Source organism: Arachis stenosperma, chromosome 5, assembly GCF_014773155.1.
Source record: "Arachis stenosperma cultivar V10309 chromosome 5, arast.V10309.gnm1.PFL2, whole genome shotgun sequence".
Lineage (NCBI taxonomy): Eukaryota > Viridiplantae > Streptophyta > Magnoliopsida > Fabales > Fabaceae > Arachis > Arachis stenosperma.
The window spans coordinates 77,450,172-77,465,787 of NC_080381.1; the positions used below are offsets into that span (position 1 = coordinate 77,450,172).

The window sequence follows — 15,616 nt, forward strand, 5'->3', positions numbered from 1 at the left end:
AGCCAGCCATTCCGTGAGAATAGAGTCTTCGTGGTATAGGCTAGAACTGATGGCGGCATTCAAGAGAATCCGGAAGGTCTAACCTTGTCTGTGGTATTCTGAGTAGGATTCAATGATTGAATGACTGAGACGTGCTTCAAACTCGCGATTGTGGGGCGTTAGTGACAGACGCAAAAGAATCACTGGATTCTATTCCGACATGATCGAGAACCGACAGCTGGATAGCCGTGCCGTGACAGGGTGCGTTGAACATTTCCACTGAGAGGATGGGAGGTAGCCACTGACAACGGTGAAACCCTTGCATAAGCTTGCCATGGAAAGGAGTAAGAAGGATTGGATGAAGACAGTAGGAAAGCAGAGAGACGGAAGGGACAAAGCATCTCCATTCGCTTATCTGAAGTTCTCACCAATGAATTGCATAAGTATCTCTATCTTTATCTTTTATTCATATTTATAACCATCTGAGTCTGCCTGACTAAGATTTACAAGGTGACCATAGCTTGCTTCATACCAACAATCTCCGTGGGATCGACCCTTACTCGCGTAAGGTTTATTACTTGGACGACCCAGTGCACTTGCTGGTTAGTTGTGCAAAGTTGTGTGTATGCCATGGTATTGAGCACCAAGTCTTTGGGGCCATTACTAGGGATTATTTGAGTTGTGAAAAGTAGTGATGATCACAATTTCGTGCACCAAGTTTTTGGCGCCGTTTCCGGGGATTGTTTCGAGTATGGACAACTGACGGTTCATCTTGTTGCTTAGATTAGGTATTTTTCAGAGTTCTTAAGAATGAATTCTAGTGTTTCAAGGTGATGTCCTTATCATCACCAAAGCTGATTGATTATCATCAATTTAGCTCTTGAATGCAATGTCCTGCTGAAGCTTGGCTATTCATGTCAAATTCCTTTAGACTGAAGCTTTAGACTAACATTGCATGATTCCTGGAATTCTCATTAAGAATTTTGATACCTTTATTTTCCTCTTCCACTTAATTTTCGAAAAATCCAAAAAAAAAAGTACAAAATCATAAAAAACCAAAAATATTTTATGTTTCTTGTTTGAGTCTAGTGTCTTATTTTAAGTTTGGTGTCTTGCATGCATTGTTTATTTGATCTTGGTTCTATTTTCAAGTCAATAATACAGAGAACTGAAGATTCAGTACATGCAGCAGAGGAATTATACAGAAAAAGTTGGGCGTTCAAAACGCCGAGTGAAGAAGGCAGACTGGCGTTTAAACGCCAGCCAGGGTACCTGGTTGGGCGTTTAACGCCCAAAAAGGTAGTGCATTGGGCGTTAAACGCCAGAATGTGCACCATTCTGGGCGTTTAACGCCAGGATGGCACAAGAGGGAAGATTTTGTTTTTAATGCAAATTTTTTTCAAGTTTTCAAAGTTTTTCAAAATCAAATCTTTTTCAAATCATATCTTTTCAATCAAATCTTTTTCAAAATCAATTTCTTTCCTTTTTCAAAGATACTTGCTAACAATTAATGATTTGATTCAACATTTCAAGTATGTTACCTTTTCTGTTGAGGAAGGTTTAATATTTGAATCATATCTTTTCTTGTTAGGCAAGTCATTAATTTTTAAAATCAAATCTTTTTAAAAATTGTTTTCAAATCATATCATTTCAATCATATCTTTTTAAAAGCATAACTTTTCAATCAAATCTTTTTAATCACATCTTTTTCAAAATAGTTTTCAATCATATCTTTTTAATTTCTAATTTCAAAATCTTTTTCAAAAATTACTTGATTTCTTTCCCACTCTTGGTTTTCGAAAATCAATTAAAGTTTTTCAAAATGTTTTTAAAATCTTTTTAATTTAATTTTCGAAATTTCTTCCCCTCTTCTCGCATCCTTCTATTTATGGAGTACCACTCCTCCTCAATGCACAATTCGAACTCTATCTGACTAAGTTCGAATTCTTCTACCTCTTCCTTCTAATTTTCTTTTCCTCTGACACCTCAAGGAATCTCTATACTGTGACATAGAGGATTCCATATTTTCTTGTTCTCTTCTCTTTCATATGAGCAGGAGCAAAGACAAAAGCATTCTTGTTGAGGCTGACCCTGAACCTGAAAGGACCTTGAAGTGAAAGCTAAGAGAAGCTAAGGCACAACTCTCTGTAGAGGACCTAACAGAAATCTTCAAAGAAGAAGGACCCATGGCAGCCGAAAACAACAACAATGCCAACAATGCAAGGAAGGTGCTGGGTGACTTTACTGCACCTACTCCCGACTTCTATGGGAGAAGCATCTCTATCCCTGCCATTGGAGCAAACAACTTTGAGCTTAAGCCTCAATTAGTTTCTCTAATGCAACAGAATTGCAAGTTCCATGGACTTCCATTGGAAGATCCTCATCAGTTCTTAGCTGAATTCTTGCAAATCTGTGACACTGTCAAGACTAATGGGGTTGACCCTGAGGTCTACAGACTTATGCTATTCCCTTTTGTTGTAAGAGACAGAGCTAGGACATGGTTGGACTCACAACCTAAAGAAAGCCTGAACTCTTGGGAAAAGCTAGTCAATGCCTTCTTGGCAAAGTTTTTTCCACCTCAAAAATTGAGTAAGCTTAGAGTGGAAGTCTAAACCTTCAGACAGAAGGAAGGAGAATCCCTCTATGAAGCTTGGGAAAGATACAAACAACTGATCAGAAAGTGTCCCTCTGACATGCTTTCTGAATGGAGCATCATAGGTATTTTCTATGATGGTCTCTCTGAACTATCCAAGATGTCTTTGGATAGCTCTGCTGGAGGATCTCTTCATTTGAAGAAGACGCCTGCAGAAGCTCAAGAACTAATTGAAATGGTTGCAAATAACCAATTCATGTACACTTCTGAAAGGAATCCTGTGAAATTTGGGACAAATCAGAAGAAAGGAGTTCTTGAGATTGATACTCTGAATGCCATATTGGCTCAGAAAAAAATATTGACTCAGCAAGTCAATTTGATTTCTCAAAGTCTGTCTGGAATGCAAAATGCACCAGGCAGTACTAAGGATGCTTCATCTGAAGAAGAAGCTTATGATCCTGAGAACCCTTCAATGGAAGAGGTGAATTACCTAGGAGAACCCTATGAAAACACCTATAATTCTTCATGGAGAAATCATCCAAATTTCTCATGGAAGGATCAACAGAGACCTCAACAAGGTTTCAACAATAATAATGGTGGAAGAAACAGGTTTAGCAATGGCAAGCCTTTCCCATCATCTTCTCAGCAACAGACAGAGAATTCTAAGCAGAACCACTCTGACTTAGCAACCATGGTCTCTGATCTAATCAAAACCACTCAAAGTTTCATGACTGAAACAAGGTCCTCTATTAGAAATTTGGAGGCACAAGTGGGATAGCTGAGCAAGAAAATTACTGAACTCCCTCCTGGTACTCTTCCAAGCAATACAGAAGAAAATCCAAAAAGAGAGTGCAAGGCCATCAATATGGTCGAATTTGGAGAGGAGGAAGAGGAAGTGAACGCCACTGAGGAAGACCTCAGTGGACATCCACTGGCCTCCAATGAGTTCCCCAATGAGGAACCATGGGAATCTGAGGCTCAAAATGAGACCATAGAGATCCCAATGAATCTACTTTTGCCACTCATGAGCTCTGATGAGTATTCTTCCTCTGAAGAGGATGAGTACGTCACTGAAGAGCAAGTTGCTAAATACCTTGGAGCAATCATGAAGCTAAATGACAAGTTATTTGGTAATGAGAGTTGGGAGGGTGAACCCCCTTTGCTCACCAAAGAACTGGATGGCTTGTCTAGGCAGAAATTACCTCAAAAGAGACAGGATCCTGGGAAGTTTTCAATACCTTGTACCATAGGCACCATGACCTTCAAGAAGGCTCTGTGTGACTTAGGGTCAAGTGTAAACCTCATGCCTCTCTCTGTAATGGAGAAGCTAGGGATCTTTGAGGTACAAGCTGAAAGAATCTCACTAGAGATGGCAGACAATTCAAAGAAACAAGCTTATGGACTTGTAGAGGATGTTCTGGTAAAGGTTGAAGACCATTACATCCCTGCTGATTTTGTAGTCCTAGAGACTGGGAAGTGCATGGATGAATCTATCATCCTTGGCAGACCCTTCCTAGCCACAGCAAAGGCTGTGATTGATGTGGACAGAGGCGAATTGATCATTCAAGTGAATGAAGAATCCTTTGTGTTTAAGGCTCAAGGATATCCCTCTGTCACCATGAAGAGGATGCATAAAGAGCTTCTCTCAAAACAGAGCCAAACAGAGCCCCCACAGTCAAACTCTAAGTTTGGTGTTGGGAGGCCACAACCAACTTCTAAGTTTGGTGTTGAACCCCCACATTCAAACTCTAAGTTTGGTGTTGGGAGGTTCCAACATTGCTCTGAGTATCTGTGAGGCTCCATGAGAGCCCTCTGTCAAGCTACTGACATTAAAGAAGCGCTTGTTGGGAGGCAACCCAATGTTATATTTTATCTATTTTCCTTTGTTATTTTATGTTTTCTGTAGGTTGATGATCATGAGAAGTCACAAAATCAATTGAAAAAGCAAAAACAGAATGAAAAATAGGAAGAAAAATAGCACACCCTGGAGGAAGAACCTACTGGCGTTTAAACGCCAGTAAGGCTAGCAGATGGGCGTTTAACGCCCAGTCTGGCACCATTCTGGGCGTTTAACGCCAGAAAGGGGCACCAGACTGGCGTTAAACGCCAGAAAAGGGCAAGCACTTGGCGTTAAACGCCAGAAATGGGCACCAGCCCGGCGTTTAATGCCAGAATTGGCTCAGAACGCATTTTTGCATGCCATTTGGTGCAGGGATGACTTTTCCTTGACACCTCAGGATCTGTGGACCCCATAGGATCCCCACCAACCCCACCACCCTCTTTCTTCTTTACCCATTCACCAATCACCTCAATACCTCTTCCCCAAAGACCCTTCACCTATCAAATCCCATATTTCTCTTCACCACTCACATCCATCCTTCATAAAACCCCACCTACCTCACCATTCAAATTCAAACCACTTTCCCTCCCAAACCCACCCATAATGGCCGAACCCTACCCCTCCCCTCACCCCTATATAAACCCATCTTCACTCCTTCATTTTCACACACCCTAAAAACTATTTCTTCCCCCTTTGGCCGAAACACAAAGCCATCTCCATCTCCTCCATTTTCTTCTTCTTCTACTCTATTCTTTCTTCTTTTGCTCGAGGACGAGCAAACCTTTTAAGTTTGGTGTGGTAAAAGCGTTGCTTTTTGTTTTTCCATAACCATTTCTGGCATCCAAGGCCGGAGAAACCTCTAGAAAGAGGAAAGGGAAGGCAAAAGCTTCCACCTCCGAGTAATGGGAGATGGAGAGATTCATCTCAAGGGTGCATCAAGACCACTTCTATGAAGTTGTGGCCTTGAAGAAGGTGATCCCCGAGGTCCCTTTCAAACTCAAAAAGAGTGAATATCCGGAGATCCGACATGAGAACCGAAAAAGAGGTTGGGAAGTTCTCACCAACCCTATTCAACAAGTCGGAATATTAATGGTTCAAGAGTTCTATGCCAATGCATGGATCACCAAGAGCCATGATCAAAGTGTGAACCCGAACCCAAAGAATTGGCTTACAATGGTTCGGGGGAAATACTTAGATTTTAGTCCGGAAAATGTGAGGTTGGCATTCAACTTGCCCATGATGCAAGGAGATGAACATCCTTACACAAGAAGGGTCAACTTTGATCAACGGTTGGACCAAGTCCTCACTGACATTTGTGAAGAGGGCGCCCAATGGAAGAGAGATTCAAGAGGGAAGCCGGTTCAATTAAAAAGGCACGACCTCAAGCCCGTGGCTAGGGGATGGTTGGAGTTTATCCAACGCTCAATCATTCCCACTAGCAACTGGTCTGAAGTTACTCTAGACCGGGCCATCATGATCCATAGCATCATGATTGGAGAAGAAGTAGAAGTTCATGAGGTTATAGCCCAAGAACTCTATAAGGTGGCGGACAAGTCCTCTACCTTGGCAAGGTTAGCCTTTCCTCATCTCATTTGTCACCTCTGTTATTCAGTTGGAGTGGACATAGAAGGAGACATTCTCATTGATGAGGACAAGCCCATCACTAAGAAAAGGATGGAGCAAACAAGAGACCCCTCTCATCATGAAATCCCTGAGATACCTCAAGGGATGCACTTTCCTCCACAAAACTATTGGGAGCAAATCAACACCTCCCTAGGAGAATTGAGTTCCAACATGGGACAACTAAGGGTGGAGCACCAAGAACATTCCATCCTCCTCCATGAAATTAGAGAAGATCAAAGAATCATGAGAGAGGAGCAACAAAGGCACGTAAGAGACATTGAGGAGCTCAAGCACTCCATAAGATCTTCAAGAGGAAGAACAAGCCGCCATCACTGAGGTGGACCCGTTCTTTAATCTCCTTGTTCTTTATTTTCTTGTTTTTCGAATTTTCATGCTTATGTTTATCCATGTTTGTGTCTTATGATCATTAGTATCTTAGTGTCTATGCCTTAAAGTTATGAATGTCCTATGAATCCATCACCTTTCTTAAAATGAAAAAAGTTCTTAATTGAAAAAGAGAAGAATTGCATGAATTTCAGATTTTATAACAGATTAATTATATTGATGTGGTGGCAATACTTTTGTTTTCTGAATGTATGCTTGAACAGTGCATATGTCTTTTGAATTTGTTATTCATGAATGTTAAAATTGTTGGCTCTTGAAAGAATGATGAAAAAGGAGACATGTTACTGAGGATCTGAAAAATCATAAAAATGATTCTTGAAGCAAGAAAAAGCAGTGAATTCAAAAAAAAAAAACGAAAAAAAAGAGAGAAATAGAAAAGAGAAAAAGAAAGAGCAAGCAGAAGAAGCCAATAGCCCTTTAAACCAAAAGGCAAGGGTAATAAAAAGGATCTAAGGCTTTGAGCATCAGTGGATAGGAGGGCCTACAGGAATAACATCCTGGCCTAAGCGGCTAAACCAAGCTGTCCTTAACCATGTGCTTGTGGCGTGAAGGTGTCAAGTAAAAACTTGAGACTGAGCGGTTAAAGTCGTGATCCAAGGTAAAAAGAGTGTGCTTAAGAACCCTGGACACCTCTAATTGGGGACTCTAGCAAAGCTGAGTCACAATCTGAAAAGGTTCACCCAATCATGTGTCTGTGGCATGTATGTATCCGGTGGTAATACTGGAAGACAGAGTGCTTTGGGCCACGGCCAAGACTCAATAAGTAGCTGTGTTCAAGAATCATCATACTTAACTAAGAGAATCAATAACACTATCTGGATTCTGAGTTCCTAAAGAAGCCAATCATTCTGAATTTAAAAGGATAGAGTGAGATGCCAAAACTGTTCAGAGGCAAAAAGCTAAAAGCCCCGCTCATCTAATTAATACTGATCTTCATAGATGTTTTTGGAGTTCATTGCATATTCTCTTCTTTTTATCTTATTTGATTTTCAGTTGCTTGGGGACAAGCAACAATTTAAGTTTGGTGTTGTGATGAGCGGATAATTTGTACGCTTTTTGGCATTGTTTTTAGTATGTTTCTAGTAGGATTTAGTTAGTTTTTAGTATATTTTTATTAGTTTTTAGTTAAAATTCACTTTTCTGGGCTTTACTATGACTTTGTGTGTTTTTCTGTGATTTCAGGTATTTTCTAGCTGAAATTGAGGGACCTGAGCAAAAATCTGATTCAGAGACTGAAAAGGACTGCAGATGCTGTTGGATTCTGATCTCCCTGCACTCGAAGTGGATTTTCTGGAGCTACAGAAGCCCAATTGGCGCGCTCTCAACGGCGTTGGAAATTAGACATCCTGGGCTTTCCAGCAATATATGATAGTCCATACTTTGCCCAAGATTTGATGGCCCAAACCTGCGTTCAAAGTCACCTTCAGAATTCCCAGCGTTAAACGCCGGAACTGGCACCAAAGTGGGAGTTAAACGCCCAAACTGGCACAAAAGCTGGCGTTTAACTCCAAGAAGAGTCTCTACACGAAAATGCTTCATTGCTCAGCCCAAGCACACACCAAGTGGGCCCGGAAGTGGATTTTTATGTCATTTACTCATCTTTGTAATTCTTAAGCTACTAGTTCCCTATAAATAGGACCTTTTACTATTGTATTTGAATCTTTTGATCACTTTAGATCTCTAGATCATCTTTGGACATCTAGTTCTTAGATCAATGGGAGGCTGGCCTCACGGCCATGCCTAGACCTTGTTCTTATGTATTTTCAACGGTGGAGTTTCTACACACCATAGATTAAGGTGTGGAGCTCTGCTGTACCTCGAGTATTAATGCAATTACTATTGTTCTTCTATTCAATTCCGCTTGTTCTTGTTCCAAGATATCACTTGTTCTTCAACTTGATGAATGTGATGATCCGTGACACTCATCATCATTCTCACCTATGAACGTGTGACTGACAACCACCTCCGTTCTACCTTAGATTGGGTGAATATCTCTTGGATTCCTGATACACGATGCATGGTTGATCGCCTGACAACCGAGCGCTCACCTGACAACCGAGCCAGCCATTCCATGAGATCAGAGTCTTCGTGGTATAGGCTAGAACTGATGGCGGCATTCAAGAGAATCCGGAAGGTCTAACCTTATCTGTGGTATTCTGAGTAGGATTCAATGATTGAATGGCTGTGACGTGCTTCAAACCCGCGATTGTGGGCGTTAGTGACAGACGCAAAAGAATTACTGGATTCTATTTCGACATGATCGAGAACCGACAGCTGGATAGCCGTGCCATGACAGGGTGCGTTGAACATTTCCACTGAGAGGATGGGAGGTAGCCACTGACAACGGTGAAACCCTTGCATAAGCTTGCCATGGAAAGGAGTAAGAAGGATTGGATGAAGACAGTAGGAAAGCAGAGAGACGGAAGGGACAAAGCATCTCCATTCGCTTATCTGAAGTTCTTACCAATGAATTGCATAAGTATCTCTATCTTTATCTTTTATTCATATTTCATCTATAACCATCTGAGTCTGCCTGACTAAGATTTACAAGGTGACCATAGCTTGCTTCATACCAACAATCTCCGTGGGATCGACCCTTACTCGCGTAAGGTTTATTACTTGGACGACCCAGTGCACTTGCTGGTTAGTTGTGCGAAGTTGTGTGTATGCCATGGTATTGAGCACCAAGTCTTTGGGGCCATTACTAGGGATTATTTGAGTTGTGAAAAGTAGTTATGATCACAATTTCGTGCACCAAATATGCAATGAATTCCAAAAACATCTATGAAGATCAGCATTAATTAGATGAGCGGGGCTTTTAGCTTTTTACCTCTGAACAGTTTTGGCATCTCACTCTATCCTTTGAAATTCAGAATGATTGGCTTCTATAGGAACTCAGAATCCAAATAGTGTTATTGATTCTCCTAATTAAGTATGATGATTCTTGAACACAGCTACTTTATGAGTCTTGGCCGTGGCCCAAAGCACTCTGTCTTCCAGTATTACCACCGGATACATACATGCCACAGACACATAACTGGGTGAACCTTTTCAGATTGTGACTCAGCTTTGCTAGAGTCCCCAATTAGAGATGTAAATGGTTCTTAAGCACACTCTTTTTGCCTTGGATCACGACTTTATTTTTACCCTTACCTTGTGGTTTAAAGGGCTATTGGCTTTTTCTGCTTGCTTTCTCTCTTTTTTTTTCCGCACATAATCTCATTTTTTTTTGTATTCTTTGCCTCTTCTTGCTTCAAGAATCATTTTTATGATTTTTCAGATCCTCAGTAACATGTCTCCTTTTTTCATCATTCTTTCAAGAGCCAACATTCATGAACAACAAATTCAAAAGTCATATGCACTGTTCAAGCATACATTCAGAAGTCAAAGTATTGCCACCACATCAAAATAATTAATCTGTTATAAAATTCAAAATTCATGCAATTCTTCTCTTTTTTTAATTAAGAACATTTTTCATTTAAGAAAGGTGATGGATTCATAGGACATTCATAACTTTAAGGCATAGACACTAAGACACTAATGATCATAAGACACAAACATAAATAAACATAAGCATAAAAATTCAAAAAACAGAAAAATAAAGAACAAGGAGATTAAAGAACGGGTCCACCTTAGTGATGGCGGCTTGTTCTTCCTCTTGAAGATCTTATGGAGTGCTTGAACTTCTCAATGTCTCTTCCTTGCCTTTGTTGCTCCTCTCTCATGATTCTTTGATCTTCTATAATTTCATGGAGGAGAATGGAATGTTCTTGGTGCTCCACCCTTAGTTGTCTCATATTGGAACTCAATTCTACTAGGGAGGTGTTGATTTGATCCCAATAGTTTTGTGGAGGAAAGTGCATCCCTTGAGGCATCTCAGGGATTTCAGGATGAGTGAGATCTCTTGTTTGCTCCATCCTTTTCTTAGTGATGGGCTTGTCCTCATTAATGAGGATGTCTCCCTCTATGTTAACTCCAACTGAATTACAGTGGTGACAAATGAGATGAGGGAAGGCTAACCTTGCCAAGGTAGAGGACTTGTCCGCCACCTTATAAAGTTCTTGGGATATAACCTCATGAACTTCTATTTGCTCTCCAATCATTATGCTATGAATCATGATAGCCCGGTCTATAGTAACTTCGGACCGGTTACTAGTGGGAATGATCACTACAACAAATATGGCCTTTAGTAACGCCAAATTTTGTAACACCTTAAAACCGTTCTCTTAGATAGCTTTAGACAACGGTTTTTTAAAGTGTTACTGTTGAATTTTATTTTTCATCAATTTCTAGCAACACAGTAATGGCTGATTTATCCTTGTTAATGGCTGATTTTACTGTTTAGTGTTGCTTTATCCTTGTTAATGGCTGATTTCATGCCTTGTTTTGATTGAGCAATGATGATGATGATGGCCTTATTCTGAGCTATTTTATAAGTGCTGATTTGGTTTTAGTGAGTTTATATGGGTTGATTTTGCTGTTTAGTGCTGCTTTATCCTTGTTAATGGCTGATTTCATGCCTTGTTTTGATTGAGCAATGATGCTGATGGCCTTATTCTGAGCTCTTTGTATAGAGACAACAGTGAAGAAAATACGAGGTCCTACACAATGCATGAAGATTCATGTAAGACAAATGGAAGATAGAGAAGAAATTACTCTAGATAATGAAGGAGAGGCAATTGGTTCTACTGATGAAGCTGTAAATAACTTGTGCAAATTTTTGGGCACAGTGGCAAGGAATTCAGATTTTTGTCCATTAATTTACACAAATTGGAAGGGGATTAAAGATAAAGAAACCATTTGGGAATATGTTCAAGTGAGAATATTATTATTGTTTCTTTTAGAAACTATTTGGAAATGTACACATGTATTTTATTCTTACTAGCAAATAATTTTTGTGTTTTATAGGCTAAGTTCATTATTCCAACTGAAGGAAAGAGGATAGTCCTTGCTTGTATCAATGACAACTGGAGACGGTATAAGACCACAATCAAGCAAAATCATTTTCTGCCATACAAATGTGTTAATGAAATGCTGAAAAATCGTCCCAAAAGCATACCTGAGAGTCATTTTCGCAAGTTGATTGCTTATTGGAAAACTGAGAAAGTTAAGGTAAGACATGTGCAACTTATTGTAGTCTGTTTACGCAATTATGAGTTATATAAATTTATGAGTGAAATATGATAATTTTTTGATAATACTTGTCTCTTGCTATGTAGAAAATGTCTGCGCAGAATAAGAAAAATATGGTACAACAGAAATTTAGCCATCGAAAGGGACCAATAAATTTTGCAAGAATACGTGCAAGATTGGTACAATTTTTTATTCTTTGTGCATTTGTATGTGTATGTGGGGTGCAAGAATACGTGCATTTTTAACTCTATATAAATGCTTGTTGAACTGGACTTATAGGCTGCTTCTAAGGAAAATAATGAACCACCTACTCAAGCAGAAATGTTTGTTGAGACTCGCCAAAGCACAAAGGGAAAATCATTGGATGAAGACACTTTGGATGTTATTGTAAGTATTGGGAGTTAATTTGATTAAAATAGGTTATGGATTTCTTGTGTCTTGGTAATTTGTCCATTATTTGTGGTTATCTTTATGCTTGCAGTTGAGTTAAACAATGCTGATACTATTCTTAATTGCTATTATTTGATTTGATATTGTCAAATGATATATGTTTTGAGTCCAAGTGTGTAGTTACTCTTTTTTGTTATTATTATTTTTTCTTTACATTAATATAGGCACATCTACAAGCTGAGAATAAAAAGTCTAAAGAATCAGCAATTAGAGCTTTTCAATCCGTATTTGGCAAAGAGAAGGCAGAGAGAGTGCGATGTCACAGAAGAGTTACCACACCAACTTTGTTGAAGAAAAATGAAGAAATTGCCACCATTAAGCAGCAACATGCAGTTGAGAAAGCATCATTAGAGGGTAAAGTTGATGTGATGCAAAAAGAAGTAGATGAACTAAAATCGCTTGTTAAGATGATGTTGCAACAAAAAAGTTCAAGAGTGGACCTTGAGATGTTAGCTGCTCAACTAGGAAGCACTTTAGGCAATCCGAACAATGATGCGCATGAGGAGGTATTATTTATTGTTAAAGTTTCTATATTGTTATGATATATATATTTCTCCTCTCTCTCTCAAACATTTTTAGTAGACATTATTAGTATTAAAGATGTGTAGTTTTATATTTGATTTTTTTTCTTTTTTTACAGGAAAACTATGTTGAAGCGGAAATCGAACTTGGTTAAGGTCAAATTTTTAAGAGCAAGTGTTACAGAGTAAAAGTCATGAACTTGTGGATCGGACATGATGATAAATCTATTTGCTACTTAGCTATTTTAACTCTTCTTTGTTATATTTTTTGCAACAATAGATGATATAGTTGAGGTTGTCATGATAGTATTGTGGTATCTTGAATGTGATTGTGGATCATACAACAATCTTTGTAAGTCAAATTTGATGAAAAATGTTCAATTATTTTTCTTTTGTGACTTTATTCAAATAGTTTAGATTATTTATTGACTCTAAATAATTAAAAAAATGAAATTAATTTCATTCACAAAAAAACTACTATTGTGAATAAAGAATTATATATTACAAAAAACCGTTGTCAAAAGTTACAAAGGACAACGGTGTTAAAACCGTTGCCAAAAAATAACAACGGTAACGCTTTAAAACCGTTTGTCTTAGGTTACAATAAAATGGCAATATTTTAAAACTGTTGCCAAAAAAATAATGGTAACGCTTTTAAACCGTTGTCTTAGATGACTATATAATGGCAATGGTTTCAAAACCGTTGCCATAAAATCAATGGTAACGGTTTTAAACCGTTGTCTTAGACAACTATAAATTGGCAACAGTACAAAAACCGTTACCAAAAAATGATACCAACGGTAATGCTTTAAAACCGTTGCTGTTGTGGATAACAAAACTACAACAGTTTAAAACTGTTGCCAATCCAGGTACGATTTTAAACCGTTGTATCAAGAAAGAAAACGGTCTAAAATCATTGCTTTCCGAGTAACGGTTTGAAACCGTTGTTTAAAATTTGTGTTCAAAACTGTTGCCTATACCAGTAACTTTAGCAACGGTTTTTTGGTTACCGTTGCCTTAGGTCAAAAACCGTTGCCTTTGAGCATTGGCAACGGCCGCATTTACCACAGGACAAAAACCGTTGCCAAAGCGTTGCCTAAAGTTTAGGGAACGGTTTTTCAATCTACGGCAACAGTTTTTGACCGTTGCGAAAAGCCTTATTTGTTGTAGTGGATTGAGCGTTGGATAAACTCCAACCATCCCCTAGCCACGGGCTTGAGGTCATGCCTTCTCAGTTGAACCGGCTTCCCTCTTGAATCTCTCTTCCATTGAGCGCCCTCTTCACAAATGTGTATGAGGACTTGGTCCAACCTTTGATCAAAGTTGACCCTTCTAATGTAAGGGTGTTCATCTCCTTGCATCATGGACAAGTTGAATGCCAACCTTACATTTTCTGGACTAAAATCTAAGCATTTCCCCCGAACCATTGTAAGCCAATTCTTTGGGTTTGGGTTCACACTTTGATCATGGTTCTTGGTGATCCATGCATTGGCATAGAACTCTTGAACCATTAAGATTCCGACTTGTTGAATGGGGTTGGTAAGAACTTCCAAACCTCTTCTTCGGATCTCATGTCGGATCTCCGGATATTCACTCTTTTTGAGTTTGAAAGGGACCTCGGGGATCACCTTCTTCATGGCCACAACTTCATGGAAGTGGTCTTGATGCACCCTTGAGATGAATCTCTCCATCTCCCATGACTCAGAGGTGGAAGCTTTTGCCTTCCCTTTCCTCTTTCTAGAGGTTTTTCCGGCCTTAGGTGTCATAAATGGTTATGGAAAAACAAAAAGCAACGCTTTTACCACACCAAACTTAGAAGGTTTACTCGTCCTCGAGCAAAAGAAGAAAGAAGAGAGTAGAAGAAGAAGAAATAGAGGAGATGGAGGTGGCTTTATTTTTTGGCCAAGGGGGAGAAGTAGTGATGTGTGGAAAACGATCCAACACAAAAGTCACCGGCAAGTGTACCGGGTCGCATCAAGTAATTAAACTCACGGGAGAGAGGTCGATCCCACAAGGATTGAAGGATTGAGCAATTTTAGTTTAGCAGTTGATTTAGTCAAGCGAATCAAGTTTTGGTTGAGTGATTTTGTATCTAACAGTAGGTAAATGACAAAAAATGTAAAGGGGGAGGGAAGAATTGCAGAAATTAAGGAGAACTGAAAGTAAAAGAGCTGAATCTTAAAGAACAAGAAATTAAATGACTGAAACTTAAAGTGCAAGGAATGTAAATTGCAGTAACTTAAAGTGCAAGAAATATAAATTGCTTGAATGGAAAAGGGATTTGAGGACTGGGATTTCAGAATTCAAGCAAGGGAAATTAAATTGCAACAATTATCAAAGCAAGAGATGGTTTAAGTTCTGTTAGATCTCAAACAGAAAGGGAAAGTAAACTGCAGCAGGGGTTCACAGAAGAACCAAAAGGGAAATGGGATCTCAGGACTCCAGAGACTAGATAGCAAAGTCTAGATCTCAATTGCCTTCCCAGATCCAAATTCACAAAGCAATTAACAAGAAATTAAAGAGGAAGCAGTAAAGGAAATTGGATTCAACTCAATTATGCAGTGAAGTAATCAAAGAGATCTTAAATGGAGATTGAGACAGAAATTCCTCAATTCTTCACACTCAAGACTCAAACAAGAAATGTAAAAAGTGCTCAAGAAAGAACAAGGAAGAAGAGAGATCAATTCTCCTTCCCAATTCTCTAAAATCTCAGTTAAAAGCTCTCAGAGAAGATGAAGTTTCAAAATGTAAAAATTCAAAAATCAAAAGAAGGGTTCCTAATTACATCAAACTATCTCCTATTTATACACTTTCTATTCTTGGATTTTGGAATTTGGATGGGCTTTTGATTTGGTGAAGAAATAAATTAAATTGGATTTTTAATCCAATTTTGAGCCCATGAGAAAGTAGCTTCCAGGAGGCTGCTCTACCCTTGTGGAGGGCAGAGCAGGAAATGGTGCATGCGGCCTCGTGCGTGTGATGGGCGTTCAAGATGCTACAGGATGTTGCCCTGCCCTGCACAAGGGCAGAGTTGCCATGGTGCGCCAACTGCTGTCCGTGCGTGCTTGTTGC

General features: G+C 39.2%; 1 protein-coding gene across 1 annotated transcript; it reads left to right on the top strand.

The window, feature by feature from the left end:
* The first annotated feature begins 11,073 nt into the window (after positions 1-11,073).
* LOC130980917 (uncharacterized) lies at positions 11,074-12,699 on the top strand. The gene is made up of 6 exons (XM_057904559.1): positions 11,074-11,256; positions 11,349-11,552; positions 11,660-11,752; positions 11,853-11,960; positions 12,188-12,529; positions 12,664-12,699. The coding sequence occupies exons 1-6, from the start codon at positions 11,074-11,076 to the stop codon at positions 12,697-12,699; spliced, it is 966 nt and encodes a 321-aa protein (XP_057760542.1).
* The last annotated feature ends 2,917 nt before the right edge of the window (positions 12,700-15,616 follow it).